This window comes from Mus musculus, chromosome 2 (assembly GCF_000001635.26).
Source record: "Mus musculus strain C57BL/6J chromosome 2, GRCm38.p6 C57BL/6J".
Classification (NCBI taxonomy): Eukaryota; Metazoa; Chordata; class Mammalia; order Rodentia; family Muridae; genus Mus; species Mus musculus.
This window is the reverse complement of record NC_000068.7, coordinates 86046145-86063228: the sequence shown is the minus strand read 5'-3', so window position 1 is coordinate 86063228 and position 17084 is coordinate 86046145. Positions and strand designations below refer to the sequence as shown.

General features: G+C 38.0%; 1 protein-coding gene and 1 pseudogene across 1 annotated transcript; one reads left to right on the top strand and one right to left on the bottom strand.

Moving 5' to 3' along the window:
• Olfr1035-ps1 (olfactory receptor 1035, pseudogene 1) lies at positions 6265-7230 on the top strand (annotated as a pseudogene).
• Olfr1034 (olfactory receptor 1034) lies at positions 15763-16785 on the bottom strand. The gene has a single exon (NM_001011872.2). It carries the CDS (start codon positions 16743-16745, stop codon positions 15813-15815), a length of 933 nt encoding a protein of 310 aa, NP_001011872.2. The 5' UTR covers positions 16746-16785; the 3' UTR covers positions 15763-15812.
• Between the last annotated feature and the right edge of the window lie 299 nt (positions 16786-17084).

The following is a 17084-nucleotide window of genomic DNA, read 5'->3' as shown; positions in this document are numbered from 1 at the left end:
TTGAGGCTTTACTCAATTTCTCCTCTATAAGTTTCAGTGTCTCTGGTTTTATGTGGAGCTCCTTGATCCACTTAGATTTGACCTTACTACAAGGAGTTAGAATGGATCATTTCGCATTCTTTTACATGATAATCACCAGTTGTGTCAGCGTTATATGTTGAAAATGCTGTCTTTTTTCCACTGGATGATTTTACCTCCCTTGTCGAAGATGAAGAGACCATAGGTGTGTGGGTTTATTTCTGGTTCTTCAGTTCTACTCCATTGGTCTACTTCTCTGTCGCTATACCAGTACCATGCAGATTTTATCACAATTGCTCTGTAGTAAAGCTTTAGTTCAGTTGAGTCCATTGATTTTAAGAGATATTAAGGAAAAGTAATTTTTGATTCCTATTATTTTTGTTGTTAGAGTTGGCATTCTGTTCTTGTGGCTGTCTTCTTTTTGGTTTGTTGAAGGATTACTTTCTTGCTTTTTCTAGGGCGTGGTTTCTGTCCTTGTATTATATTTTTTCTGTTATTATCCTTTGAAGGGCTGGATTCGTGGAATGATAATGTGTGAATTTAGTTTTCTCGTGAAATTCTTTGGTTTCTCCACCTATGGTAATTGAGAGTTTGACTGGGTATAGTAGCCTGTGCTGGTGTTTGTGTTCTCTTAGTATCTGTATAACATCTGTCCAGGATTTTCTGGCTTTCATAGTCTCTGGTGAAAAATCTGGTGTAATTCTGATAGGCCTGGCTTTATATGATATTTGAACTTTTTCCCTTCCTGCTTTTAATATTCTATCTTTATTTAGTGCATTTGTTGTTCTGATTATTATGTGTCGAGAGGAATTTCTTTTCTGATCCAGTCTATTTGGAGTTCTGTAGGCTTCTTGTACGATCATGGGCATGTCTTTCTTTAGGTGTGGGAAGTTTTCTTCTATAATTTTGTTTGCCATGTGCTCTGGTTGAGTCAGCTTAAGCCGAGAGACTTGAAAGTCACTCATGAGGCAAAGAGCTTCAAGGAAGCTCTCCTCCTGGAGTCTGGCGTTCCCTCTAGCCCATACATTAATTTTCCATTCACGTGTTAGTCTAGTGTATGCATCCATGTGCTCGCTTTCAGTATTTCCTATTGTAAGTGCCTTTTAAGATTGATTTCTGACAATGCTAAAGCCTTCCGCCAGAGTTCCAACACTCCTAGAATGTTCTTGAGCAAGACCATGGGCTTGAAATTCAGTAAGAATGTTACTAATCAGAATAGCCTCTGGTACTACACTATCACTTTGAATAAAAGCTAGGTCACTCCCTTACACAGGAATTTACCATCACTAAGGAAGAAGGAAGTTTCAGTCCGAAGGAGAAACCAGAATAGATACTTAGAACTATAGCAGAGTTACACACATACACACGTATTTACAATGGCCTAAGGGGAAGGTGGACTATACAATGGACTAAAATAGGAACTATGGCAAGGGCACGAAGCCCTTGACCCTGGCTTCTAAGATTAAGCGAATCTTAGGTGGAGCCCTTTTTGATCTCAGTTGTTAACAATGAATTCTATCCCAGGTGGTTCCTGTTAGACCTTTTGTGTTTGCATTCCTCTGTTTTATGTAAGATTCTGGTTACCTCATTTGTACCTTGCAAATATGTCACCCAACTTCCTTATTGTCTTCTGCATTAAAAAGTCTGATGCTTGATTTGAGAAATACATTCAGATTCAAAGCAACCTCTCCTGTGTGCATCTGTCTGTCAAATTCATCTGATGCTTTGCCCACACACAACTAGAGACCCATTCCATGCAGACAAAGGGGCCCAGAGGGTCTGTGGCATTTGTTGAAGATATTTGCTGGCCCTTTAAGATGAAAATCTTCATTCTCATCTACTCCTATTATCTGTAGGTTTGGTTTTCTCATTGTGTCCTGTATTTCCTGGATGTTTTGAGTTAGGATCTTTTTGCATTTTGTACTTTCTTTGATTGTTGTGCCGATGTTCTCTATGGAATCTTCTGCACCTGAGATTCTCTCTTCCATCTCTTGTATTCTGTTGCTGATGCTCACATCTATGGTTCCAGATTTCTTTCCTAGGGTTTCTATCTCCAGCTTTGCCTCACTTTTGGGTTTTCTTTATTGTGTCTACTTCCCCTTTTAGGTCTTGGATGGTTTTATTCAATTCCATCACCTGTTTGGTCGTGTTTTCCTACAATTCTTTAAGGGATTTTTGTGCTTCCTCTTTAAGGTCTTCTATCTGTTTAGCAGTGTTCTCCTTTATTTCCTTAAGTGAGTTATTAAAGTCCTTCTTGATGTCCTCTACCATCATCATGAGATATGCTTTTAAATCCAGGTCTATCTTTTTGGGTGTGTTGGGGTGCCTAGGACTGGGTAGGGTGGAAGTGCTGCGTTCTGATGATGGTGAGTGGTCTTGTTTCTGTTAGTAAGATTCTTACGTTTGCCTTCTGGTAATCTCTGTAGTTACTTTTTATAGTTGTCTCTGGTTCCTCAGGTGATTATGTTAGCCTCTATCAGCAGACCTGGGAGACTAGCTCTCTCCTGAGTTTCAGTGGTCAGAGTACTCTCTGCAGGCAAGCTCTCCTCTTGCAGGGAAGGTGCCCAGATATCTGGTGTTTGAACCTGTCTCCTGGTAGAAGTTGTGATCCACTCACCAGAGGTCCTAAGATCCCGTGGAGAGTCCTCTGGGAACCTTGTGTCCACAGACTGCGCCCAAGGTGCCCTGGTGCTGGTGCTGGTGCTGGTGCCAACTGGGAGGGACTTGTGTCCCTGGTCAGGTCAGTTTTCTGCTTTCTTAATTAATGCTGTCTCATGTCCCGCGTGATTGGATGGGTGCAGCAGTTGTGTTCCACTCACCAGAGGTCCTAAGGTCCTGTGGAGAGTCCTTCAGTTCTTTAAAATAGCTATACATAGTATAAATAAAGGTAATTTTAATAATTTTCACTTTTATACTTGAAAAGATGAGGTAAATTGTCTATTTAAAAATTCATAGATGAAAAAGCACAAAGTTAAGATCTAAGAAAGAAATGATTCATTTTGGAAACCTTCCAGGTAGACTGGAAAGTAAATAAGAGACAAAGAAAAACACAAAGTTACTACTTTACAAAGGGATGTGTTCTTCCATGGTTTACCACTTATTCAGGCCTATTCTTTTACTATTTGCACATATTATAATTTATAATTTATCCATATGAGCAAAGCTTGTTACTCTATGGTAGTGAGATGATTCTGATTCAAATATGATCTCATTGTTACCCCCAGTTCCCCATCCCAGATGCCAGGAAAGCAAGAGTATCCAAGGACATCATGGGGATGACATTAGCTGAAATATCCCACAAAGGGGAGGGAGAACATTTCAAGGGCATATCTAGAGGTTAGGCATGGCCCCTCGTTGAGGGATGGGCCCACCCACCCATCTCCAAATTTTTAACTCAGAATTGCTACTCTCTAAAGGAAATACAGGGACAAAGAGGGGAGTAGAGACTGAAGGCAATGCCATCCAGAGACTGCCCCACCTGGGGATCTATCCCACATACAGACACCAAATCCAGACTCTATTGTAGATGCCAAGAAGTGCTTGCTGACAGGAGCCTAATACACCTGTTTCCTGAGAGGCTCTGCTAGATCCTGTCCAATAAAATGGGGATGCTCACAGCCAACCATCAGACTGAACACAGGGATCCCAATGGAGGAGTTAGAGGAAGAACAGAAGGAGCTGAAGGGGCCTTTTCTGGCATCAATGGGAGGAGAGGCCCTTGGTCCTGTGAAGGCTTGATGTCCCAGTGCAGAAGAATGCTAGGGCAGTGAGGTAGGAGTGGGTAGGTGGCTGTGGGAGCATCCTCATAGAAGCAGGGTAAGGAGGGATGGGATAGGAGGTTTTCAGGGGAAAGGGAATAACATTTGAAATATAAATAAATAAAATGTCCAATGTAATACCCAAAATGAATTCAAGACTACCCAGTACTTCCCCCCCTCAAAAAGGACTTTCCAAACTGTACTAGTAGGCCAAGCACAGAGATAGATAAAGAAGCTGGCTGACAAAAAAGTGTAAAAACATAGTTTTAGCAGTCAAAATGCTTAATCCTGCAGTTACCAAAATAATATTATCTGTTCTCAGGTACATAACCATAACAAGGTTAGCAATTATCCTACCACCCAGGCAACATTGAATTCTGAAAAAGACCACAAACCACCCTGACCTTGTCGCTAGAATCCCCATGAAGTTGATAGCTGTGACGTTAATAGCTATTCCATGAGTTCAAAATGTACTATTACTTTGCTGACCAAATCATAATAACCCACCATGGGAGCTGGCAAAGTGAGTTACTATGCCAAACTGTTACTTAGTCACTATACAAACCAACCAATGTCTGAAAGGGTTATTTGGTACACCAATGAGAACCCTGTTGTTCAAATCTGCCCATTACAAAGGTATAAAAAGTGTGTTCTTTCTTTGTTCTTGGCCTCACCTCTGGCCTGATTGCTGAGAAGGGAGTCCCCAACATGTTGAATCAATAAAAATCCTCATGCTTTTGCAGTGATGGCGGCAGGCTCTGTAGTCTTTGTGAGTAAGGGTCTTTTGATGAACTCCAACACCAATTAAAAAAATATATGATCTCATGATACCTTTGCCTTTGGTGGCCAGTCATTTTCTATTTAGCATTTCCAAATGGCAGTTAGACCCTGGTGAGTGGGTGACCTTAGGGACTACTGTGCAAAGAATACTAGGAATTAACACTGACTAAGAAACATCCCAGTAGTATATATACACTATCTTCACTCACTAACTTAAAAAAGAGACTTGTAGAGAATTGTAGCATTTATTCTAAGATTTCTTCTGTAATCAGGTAAGAAGAGAAATTCTGCTGATTGTTAGCAATAGAAGTCGTCATTAAGCCTTCCATTAATTTTTCTACTAAGAAGTCCAACTGTGTTGAACTTACACAATGCTGATGTCTACAAACATAATATGTCAATAATCCTATGCATAAAGTAAGTATTCCCTCAACTGTTCCTTGGTTCTTAAAAATGGTAGAGAAAAAATGATTAATAAAAGAAGCAGATCTTGTGCAAGAAAGGATATTCGTTTGACTAAGAATTCTTTGTATTGTAGGAGGAAAACTGAATGAATTAAAATTAAGTATAAATCAAATACAGACTTGTGGATGGAGGTAACACACAAAAATGAGAACAATCTTTTTAAGATGTGAAATTCAGAAACCATATATAATTTGAAGAGATTTCATCCAAGTGTTTTGAAACTTTTCCTTTTACTATGAATACATCAGGAAAGAAAATGTGTTATCTTGGTAATCTTCTAAAGGAAAGTAGCCTGTGCTAGTAAAGCCCCGATTGTTTTCTTCACAGCATCTAAGGAGAGTTTTGTGACAAAGATCTGGAAATGGTAGTGCAGTCTCCACATTCACATAACAAAAAGTGGATCAGTATTCATTTTGTCTGATTGTTCTCTTCCATTTGATATCTGAAAGGTGAATCTGAGTTATTAACATTTTTCTAAATACCAGGTGAGTTCACAAGCTTAATTCTAACACCATTATTTCAAAATGGGCTTTGGTCTACCAATTAAAAATTAGATGGTTGATAGGGAAAATTTATGGTAGCATAGATGTATGGATAGATGGATGGGTAGATAGATAGACAGAAACATATTTAGATAGATGATAGATGGATGATGGGTAAATGATAAAGAGATATAACTACATATAGACATATATCATATATATATGAATGTACACACTTATATCTTCATAACTGCATATGTGTGTGTGTGTGTGTGCATGTACCAAAATAATAGTAAATGTATATGATAGGTATCTAGGTTTTCAATAAGACATAGAGTAAAAATATAGTATTAAGTTTAGGTTAAAACGAAGGAAGGTAAATTAAAACAATAAATTTTCAGACTACACACACAAAACTATTAGAAAATTTCTGTCTATGAAATCTCTTGTGGCTCAGAGGGTAGTACTCTTTCTGTTTCTGAGACTGTTTGCTAGGCAAATAATCAACCGTTAAACAAAACCACACAGCCTAATAGGGTTCTTTCTGTTTCTAATATTTGACTTTAATTGCTTGCTTTAGAAAATTAGAATCCACTAAGGGAGTGAAAATTTTATTTTCTTGCTAGGCTACTGTATTGACATCAACTCATAAACCATAACACATAAGAGCAGCATTTAATTACAATGCCTTTGCCTCACTAATAATTTCTGTTAATCTTATCTTATTTCATTTTTCTTTGCAGCTGTTAAGACTTGATGAAATGGCTGGAAGCAATGCCACTGGTGTGACAGAATTCATTCTCTTGGGGTTTGCAGTCCAGCGAGAGGTAGAAATCATTCTCTTTCTGATCATTCTAGTGATCTACACTCTGACTTTAGTGGGAAATGTAGGGATGATTTCACTAATCAGTATGGATTCTAGACTTTCACACTCCCATGTACTTTTTCCTCAGTAATCTGGCTTTTGTAGACCTTTGCTATTCCTCTTCAGTAGCCCCCAAGTTCCTGGAGACTCTCCTCAGTAACAGAAGGTCTATATCTTTCTATGCCTGTGCAACCCAACTCGGTTTTTTTCTGAACTTTTTGATTTCAGAGGTGTTTCTCCTTGCAGTAATGGCTTATGACCGCTATGTGGCCATTTGTAATCATCTTCTGTACATGGTGGTCATGTCCCAGAAGGTATGCCTACGACTTGTAATGGGCCCTTATTTTTACAGCTTTGCTGTTGCTTTGCTCCACACAGTAGTTACTTTCAAACTGATTTACTGTGGCCCCAATATAATCAATCACTTTTATTGTGATGATGTCCCTTTGATGGCTCTTGCCTGCTCAGACACCAGCCTCAAGGAGATTTTAATATTCATTTTGCTGGATTCAACATGATCAGTTCTTTGACCACTGTCCTGATTTCTTACTTATACATTGTGGCTGCTATCTTAAGAATCCAGTCCACAGAAGGAAGGTACAAAGCCTTCTCAACATGTGCTTCCCATCTGACTGCTGTGACTATATTCTATGGGACACTCATTTTCATGTATCTGCAGCCAAAATCAAGCCACTCTCTCGACACAGACAAAATGGCCTCAGTATTCTACACAATTGTCATTCCCATGCTCAATCCTATGATCTATAGCTTAAGGAACCAGGAGGTAAAGAGTGCTCTCAGGAAAGCTCTTGAAAAATGCTACTTGTTACCTCTAATGCACCTCAAGAAAGGAATTTCTTGACTTTAAATCTTTGAAATAAATTCATTTTTATCGTACTCCTAATGAGAAAAGTGCGTTCATTCACGTGTTGCATGCTAGCGTTCTCTAGCAAGACAAGCACAATGAAAGATAGGTGAAAAATAGATCAGATCATAGGTAAATACATGATAGATAGATAGATAGATAGATAGATAGATAGATAGATAGATAGATAGATAGATAGATCTATAGATAGAGATAGGTATGTAGATAAATAAATAGATAGATAGATTATAAATAGATTTGCATCTAGGAGATGATTAAGTGAATAAAACACTCCATACAAGCCTGATTTTATGAACTTGAGTTCCAGTATTTCTGTGGTAAGATGGGAATCTGAGATAGAAAAATCCCTGAAGCTCATTGGCCAACTAGCATGTCATAATTGATCATTAACAGTAAGAAATCTTGTCTCAAACATGGTGGAAGGTAACAGATTTCACCTGTATCTTTGACCTCCACATAAATGTCATGGAACAGGCTTACCTGTGCTCACACATGAACACAAACATGAACACACACATACAGGCATCCCCCCATACACACCAGAGACAGACAGACAGAGGGAGAGAGAGAGAGAGAGAGAGAGAGAGAGAGAGAGAGAGAGAGAGATCAGATTTTTTTCAAAAGACACTATATTAAGATTTTAAAAGTATTATTTACTGCATATGTAGCTCTGATGTCGTTAATTTTCAGCTCCTATACAGCTGAAAGAATATATCTTTTGGTTTTCTATTTTCCTGTTTATTATATTTAAAAGGTAATGGATGAAGCAAAAATATGATCTTCCAAGAAACTCTTCTAAAATTTGCTTATTTTGCTTTATGCAAATGAGTGGCTTGCTTGTGCGTATGTAAGAGCATCATGTGCATGTATAATATGCTTGCTGCTAGAAGAATAATGATGACAGAGTCCAAGACCAATTATTTGGTACTGAATCTCTAACCCAGCCCCTATGTAAAAGAAGTAAGTGCTCTTAACTACTGAAGTATCTCTTCAAACCCATGGATATCTTATGATCCTATGTAACTCCTTGCTTGTCTATAGCAGATATGCTTATCATTTCTTTTAACTATACCTCTAACAACCACAATAGTGTTTAATTTCTGAAATTACTTGATGTAGCAATTAATTTTATGTGCCAAGTGGACTATGCAATATCTACATAGCTGGAAATACTTTATTTCTAAGTGTGTCCATGAAGATACTTCAAGAATTGGTTAGCATTTATAGTCAGCAAAGTAACCCATATTAATGGGTGCAAGCATAACATGAACTATTGAAGACAAAACCAGAACAAATAATGTAGTAAAAGTTTGGTTTTCTCTTGATTCTTTAAACTGAGGCATCAGATATTCTTCCCTCTTAAGTATCAGTGTAAAAGTCACTTTTATGTTTCTGATATAATTGTCATCTCCGAGGCCTCTTTTATGTTTCTGGTGTAATGGTCATTTCCAAGGCATACTGTTCAATAAGCTCACCCTTTCTTGTTTTCTCTGAACTCTTGCTGGCTGGTTCTACTCAAGTATTCTAGCTGAAACTCATGTCCAAGCTGACTGATTCAAACTGGTTTCTCTCAGCTTCTCACTGAATTGCTCTGCCTGGCCACAAACTAATTTACCAATCTGTTCTAATCTTCTAACTCCTTCTCATTCTCTGTTTCATTCTCTCTTTACCTGTGTTTATCTTGTTTTTTTTGTAACCTGTCTGATGCCAGGAGCCTTCCTGGCTAGAGATGGTAGTAACAGGGGGCAGAGTAGGATAATTTGTGTACCCGAATATCCACTAGAAGTAATTGTCTGACTAAACATCCATCATCTGTCACAGCTCCACAGGTTCAAACCATAGCTAAGTTAAAAACCTTAACTAAGTTATTAGTGAAGTTTTGCATAGATAAACCCAGTCAATATTTCATCTTCTGTCCTAACACCTATAATAAATCATTAGTTCTCTTTTTATGACCTTTGGTTAATTGTTCTACAATCTCTTGGAATGTGATCTGAGTAGTATAAAGTCTGGTTCCTATCTAGAAGCAAGTAACTGATGACTCATGGGAGACTGGCAGAGTTCTCATTGCAGATTTGACTATCAGAAAAGGATCTCATAGTAGTCACACTATAAAAGAGCTTATCTTGTTTTGTTTGGTTGGTTTTTAAATTTAATTTTAATTGTAATTCATTTTTATACTCCATATTCCATTTTTGCCCCTCCCCATCCATCCTCCAACTGCTGCACATCCCACACCTCCTTCCCACCACACACCTCCCCATGTGGATGCCCACATTCCTCACCCCACCTGACTTCTAAACTCCCTGGGGCCTTCAATCTCTCGAGGGCTAGTTGCTTCATCTCTGAATGAATACAGACCTGGAAGTCCTCTACTTTACATGTGTTGAGAGCCTGATATCAGCTAGTGTATGCTGTCTGTTTAGATGGTCCTGTGTTTGAAAGATCTCAGGGGTCAAGATTAATTAAGATTGCTGAACCTCTTACAGAGTCTCCCTTCTCCTCAACTTCTTTCAGCCTTCCCTAATTCAACAACTGGGTTCAGCTGCTTTTGTCTTTTGTTTGGGTATAAATAACTGCATCTGACTCTTTCAGATGCTTGTTGGGTCTTTTGGAGGGCAGACATGGTATGTCCCTTTTTGTGAGCACTCCATTAGCTGCAGTAATAATGTCAGGCCTTGGGATCTCCCCTTGAGCTGGATCCCACTTTGGGTTTCTCACTGGACCTTCTTTTCCTCAGGCTCCTTTCCATTTTCATCCCTGTAATTTTTTCAGACAGAAACAATTATGGGTCAGAGGTGTGACTGTGAGATGGCAACGCCATCCCTCACTTGATGTCATTTCTTCCTGCTGGGGGTGGGCTCTATAAGTTCTCCCTTCCTACTGTTGAGCGTTTTATCAATGGTCCCTCCCTATGAGTCCTGGGAATCTCTCACCTTCCAGGTCTTTGGTGCATTCAGGGGGTCCCCCCCCCCCAACCTCCTATTTCCTGAGGTTGCCTGTTTACATTCTTTCTGCTCTCAAGGCTTCAGTCCTTTCCCCTCATCCAATACCAGATTAGGTTCCCCTCTACCCCCCACTGTGCCTGTCCACTTTCCTCCCAAGTCTCTCCCTCACTCCCTACTTGTGATTGCTTTCTTCTCTCTCCCAAGTGGGACTGGGGACATCCTCACTTGAGAACTTCAGGTGTTGAGCCTTTTGAATTCTGTGTGTGAATTTGTATATCCTGTATGTTTTTTTTTCTTTTTGGCTAATATTCACTTATTAGTGAGTACATGTCATTCATGTCCTTTTGGGTCTGAGTTACCTCAATCAGGTTGATATTTTCTTGTTCTATCCATTTGCCTGCAAAACTCAGGGAGTCCTCGTTCTTAATACCTGAGTATTATTCCATTGTGTAAATGAACCAAATTTTCTGTACCCATTCTTCTGTCTTGGGACATCTAGGTTGTTTCCAACTTCTGGCTATCACAAATAAGACTGTTATGAACATAGTAGAACAGGTGCCCTGTGGTATGGTGTGGCATCTTTTGGGTATATTCACAGGAGTGGTATAGCTGGGTCTTCAGGTATCTATTTCCAATTTTCTATGGAACCTCCAGATTGATTTCCATAGTGATGGTACCAGTTTGCAATCTCACCAGCAATAGAGGAGTGTTCCTCTTTCTCCACATCTTCCCCAACATGTGTTGTTACCTGAGGTTTTGTTCTTAGCCATTCTGACTGGTATAAGGTGGACTCTCAGGGTCATTTTGATTTGTATTTCTCTGACCACTAAGGACTTTGAACATTTCTTTAGGTGTTTCTCAGACATTCAATATTCCTCAGTTCGGAATTCTCGGTTTAGTTTTATACCCCATTTTTTGATTGGGTTGTTTGGCTTTTTGGTGATTAACTTCTTGAGTTCTTTATATATTTTGGATATTTTCCCTCTATCAGATGTGGGGTTAGTGAAGCTTTGCGAGGTAACTCAGAGCCAGAAGGACAAGCATGTTATGTACTCACTAATAAGTGGGTATTAGCCAAAAAACAGAGTTTAACAATCACTGATATAATTTTAGAAACAAAGGATCATCATTAAGAATTAAGAAGGAAATGGGGACAGCCACTGAAAGGTCCCAGACACCAGGGAAAGGAGAGGCTCTCAGGACCCAACAGGGATGACTCTAGTGAAAATGTGCAGGGAAGGGGAAGCTAGAACCTGTAGAGACCATTCCAGTTTATAGGCATGACCCCCCAGATGAGGGATGGGGCCACACATCCATCTCAAAAATTTTAACCCATAAATGTTCCTATCCAAAAGAAGATAAGGGACAAAAACTGGAGCAGAGACTGGTTGGAAGAATCATCTGGGATAGCCCCACTTAGGTATCCTTCCTGCCTGCATACACTAAACCTTGCACATTTGTTGTGGTCAAGAGGGCTTGCAGACAGTAACCTGGTGTGGTTGCTCCTTGAGAGGTCCTATGATGGCTCCTTGTGGGACTGGGTTTTCCATAGAGATCTCTGGCCAGGCCTGGTTAGAGGGTTCCAGTGAAGGGAAGTGAATGAGGGCAGGGAGAGGAAGTCACTTCCCCCACTTCTGCTGTGCCAGTTGGCTCCACCTCTATCTCTATGGTGCCTTAATTCTGTGCTGCCCTGCACTGAGTCTGGTCTGGCTGGGCTGATAAGAAGCCAACTAGCCAGTGAAAAGTGTGGCATGGCCTAAGGTGGCACTTCGGGAGAGCTGATCTCTCCCCAAGTGTTACAGCTCTTAGGACATAGGCTCAGATGAAGGTGTAGTTCTAGCACACCTTTATTCCCTCCATCAAACTTATATATAGTTTTGGTGGATGATTCAGAGTTTGACAGCAGGTATTTCTCATTGGCTTGGACTGAGAGTTTGGGGAAACCTTATTTGCATGTGAGAGGGCTTGGTGCAGCTACTATGTGATTGATGCCACATACCTCTCTGCAGGGGGGCTGTGGGAAGCTGCAGAGTCCTGGCCTAACTCTTGCTGTCCCATTCATGTGGAAATCTCTGCCCACCAGGGCTCCAAGGTTCAAGACCTATGGACTGGAGACCAGGCTGTCTGTGTACTGCCTACTGACAATGTCTACTGCTAAGGAATAACTGTACAATCTCCATTTTTAAATTGTACTTTTAATTAGTTTAGAAACTAGTAGGTCTTCACAGTCTTATTCATATAAGGTTAGTTTAGTTTAACTCACCATTTGCATACTCCTTATCTCCCTGCCTCCATTCTACACAAACCTTTAGACACTGTTTAAATAATAACCTCATGCTTTAATATCCTAAGATTCTACAGTCTCCCCCAAATATATTTAAGTTGTGTCTTGAGAGAGCAGGTTTACATGTATTTTTTCATATGCATTTCATTTTGATTAACATCTCCTTCATTTTGCACCTTCATTTACATGATCCATGCCTGCCACACAGCTTTTCTGCTCCCAGATGTCCCATTTCTATTTTCACTTTACCTTTCTTGCATTATGCAGGTCTCTAAATGAGGTCTCTCTCTAGTTTCTTAGTTTCCACATGTGCCATGTCCTTAAGTAAAACACAAACAAATAGGAGATTGGAAACTAGGGTCTACACATGAAAAAAATTGCAGCATTTGTCTTACACTTAGGTAGGCATTCATCTTTGAAAACTGTATGGTCTTAATTTATTTCACACTTTTAAAATAGATGTCATATTTAAATTTAAATTTTAGAGATTCATGGCATGACACTTTATTACATGGAGCCATGTGTTTGGGGATTTTAAAATTTTAAAAGCCTTTTGAATATTAAAATTTAAATCCTGTCATTTATTCCTGTGTAGTATAAAATATTAAATTCCTTTCCAAACATTAAATATTTATATTAGTGGCCAGGCTTTTTACAAACATAAAGCCAACAGTGGGCCAGTTTTAGCCCATTATCATTAATTAGCCAAACCCCAATCTGAGTAAACAATGTTAGAAAATTACTCTGCCAATATATTTTTTATTTTCTGAATTATTACTGTTTTATTATAATTTTAAAAATTATACAAAGTTAACTTTATTTTAATATTTTGAAATATGCCTGAATTTTGTATTCATTAAAGCAGCCCAGTTAGCATACTGTCATCTAAACATTTGCCCATTGTCTGAGCTGAAAAACTCAAAATAGTCTTCAATATATTTCATAGCATAAATATTATTGAATATAGTCATTTTACTATATAGTGCAAAACTAGGAATTATTTATGCCTTCTGACTACTTTGAATATTTTATACAACTTTCTTTTCTCTCTTTTTCTCTATAAATCAGAGAAACCATTACAAATTTTTGGCAGAAAAGTAATTCAGTAGGAACTTTATGAAAACCACAGAGAGGTTTTACCAATTGAATGATGGAACTACTATATGACCCAAAATCTTGTAGTCGATCACTTACTCAAAGGAAATAACATCAATATGCTTAATTATTTCAGTTCTCTTCAGAGTAGCAAAGAGTAAGAAACATGTAAACTAGTGTTCTTCAATGGATGAATAGATCATAAAGCTATATTTGAAGCAATGAAATAATATTCATCCAACAAAATATGAACATTTATCATTTTCCTAATGAGATTGATATGGAATTCTCAATATTGAGTGAAAGACATAACTACTAGAATAATTGTATAAATAGATGTGGTAAAATGAGACACAAACCCTCGTGTATGGAAGAACAGAGGATTTGGGGGAGAGGAAAAGTGGGAGATGAGAATGGGCAGAGTGGAGGGAAAGAAAGTTGTGGTCAGGGTATACTGTATTAGATAAAAATAAATAAAAGGAAACAAAAAAATGATATTTGTGTTACCTAAGCTCACTTACTGCATAAAGAGAATGAGGTAAAATAATTAACTATATATTAATTTTTAAATGTTCAAACTAATGGAGAAAACAAACATAAAGAAGGAATGATATATTTAGGCTCACAGTCTCAGAGGCATGATTCTTTGGACATAGTGCTGACAGCCTGTAGCAAGGAAGAACATCATGGTATTTCTGGTACAATAGACGCAAGCAGACTGAGAATGAACTGGAATCAAAAGCTCCTCTTCCAAGGCATAACTCAGGGACCTCCTTCTTTCATCCAGGCCCAAATCCTAAGTTTTCCTCACTCCTAACAATGCCAACAGTTGATCGCAAAGTCTTCTACATGTGCTTTTATGGCGACTATGAGTCAAACCATAACACAGCTATTTGACTCTATACTTTAGATTTATTTTTATATATGACTCAGAAAACTTCATTAATCACTATCTTAAATATTAAGCATCCATTCATGGTAATCATTAATGCAGTGGTGAGGTACTCCAACAGGATTTTCTTAACATACTAATCTGACCACAGTAGAGCGTCACTAGTTCAAGTAACTGATAATACAGAAAAGATAAAAGACATAACACATGCTAAAAAATTATAGTCATTACAAGGAACCTTTATGGTGTCTTAATTGTTATAACCGATTCATCTTTAAAATTCAAAGATATAGTAACATAGGTGTTAGAGTGTGGGTAATATATTATCCTAAACATATGCTTTTCTATCTTGATTTATCATAACCATTTCAGTGACCACAATTCTGTTTGTTCTATGATCATTTCAAAATGAATATAGTAAATTTTAAGTACTTTCAATCTCATTATGATCTCTCATGACACTTCCTTTCCTACTGATACCTTTCATCTTTCAACAATTTTTTTTACTTTCATTTTATGTGTGGTTGTGCACACATGAATGTGTGTGTGTGTGTGTGTGTGTGTGTGTGTGTGTGTGTTCACCTTCTTAGTTTCATTAACTTTGATTGTATGTGAACAAGTAGGAGATTATTTATTGGAACAATCAAAAGAATCAGAGGGGACATCACTGGAGAACACAATGGCCTTTTCTTCAGCAACCAATTACTACCAGTAGTCCCTTGGGGAATGGAGGCACATATTTAAGGATCAGGAAAAAGGTATTTTACAGTGAACTGAGAATTTGAACAAATATAAAACATAAACAGTATTATATAAGGAAAATTTATAATGAGTGATAAATCTTAGGTTATGCTAAGATACTTCATATTCTCAATGCAGTAACGTTGCTAAAATTTCATTTGTATATGAACGTTTTATAATATCATTTGCATATAAGATCATCAAACGCCTATACTCAGAAAGTAAATTTGTTCTATTATTCCCACTGAAACTATAGATTTTACAGTGAAGACAAATAGGATAACAAAAGCCTTAAGACAAAATATTTAACCTCTTCTAGGGGACTTACATTTTAATAGTTGTTAATCCAAACTTATTTGCAAATACCTCCATTAACTGAGTAAACACAAATTAGTAAATAATATTGGTTTTCATAATATAGTTGGGTATATAAGAAAACACATGCTTAACAAAGAGCAACCACGCTGTAAAGCATCACTGTGGATAACTGGATCTTTTGAGTTTGTATAAGAGTTCTATGTAGAAAGTTTTTCAAGCTGAGAATTCTATGCTTGTTCAACACATTTGGATAAACACGCTTCTAAAATATGTTTTGATTTCATTTCCTTAAGTTTGCCTTGGCAACTATCTTGTAGACTGCTTCTTTCACATCTTTGTTCCTGAGACTGTAGATCATGGGGTTCAGCATAGGAATCACACTGGTATAAAAGACAGCCACCATCTTTCCCTGCTCCACAGACTCCTCCGTTGGTCTTCTCAGATACATGAATATGAGGGTTCCATAAAACATGGATACAGCTGTTAAGTGGGATCCACAGGTAGAGAATGCCTTTCTCCTGCCATCAGCTGAGTGCATGCGTAACACAGCTACTACAATGAGCACATATGAAATGAGAACCACTGACAAGGAATACGTGAAGTTAATGCCAGCAATGACAATCATTGTGTACTCTTTGATATGCACTCCTCCACAGGCAATCTTGATGAGAGGAGGATCAGCACAATAGAAGTGGTTGATTTTAATGTTTCCACAGAAATATAAACCATATGTCCACAGAGTGCAAATCAGACTCACAGAGAATCCATAGACATAAGGCACAGAAATGAGGCGGATACAGACAACCCTGGACATCTTGCTGCTGTACAACAAAGGGTTGCAGATGGCCATGTAGCGATCAAAGGCCATCACTGCCAGAATATAGACCTCCACGTGCACCAGAGCAATGAAAAAGTAGCACTGTACCAAGCATCCAACATAAGAAATTGTTTTTGTTTCTGATATTAAGTTTTCCAGCATTTTGGGGGTAACATTTGAGGAGAACAACACATCCACAAAGGACAAATGACTTAGGAAAAAATACATAGGACTCTGAAGCTGCGGACTGATACTGATCAAAATTATCATACCAATGTTGCCCAACAGAGTGACCATGTAAACAACCAAGAACACTACAAAAAAGAGAACCCGGAGTTCCTGACGCCTTGTCAATCCAACAAGAAGGAATTCGGTTACATCTGTAAAATTTGGCATTGCCTTAATATAATGTCTATGTTTTCTGCAAGGAAAAACGTATTTATAAATACATTTTTTTTCATTCTTAAAGCATTTTGATTTAAAATTTTCTTATGCTTACTAGATACTTTATGAAACAATATATTTTTATACGTTTAGTAATGAGTTAAATAGGCGATATGTAGAATGGTGTGTTTGATCATGCCACAAAATAATGTCTAAATGTTCAAATGTGATACAGGATAGCCTATTATACATTATAGTTAGTGTATTGTGATTGAATTTAAAATGTTTAAATTGTTAGGATAGTGAAACTTGCAGAAACTTACATATCAAGTTTTCCATAGTCATCCTTTG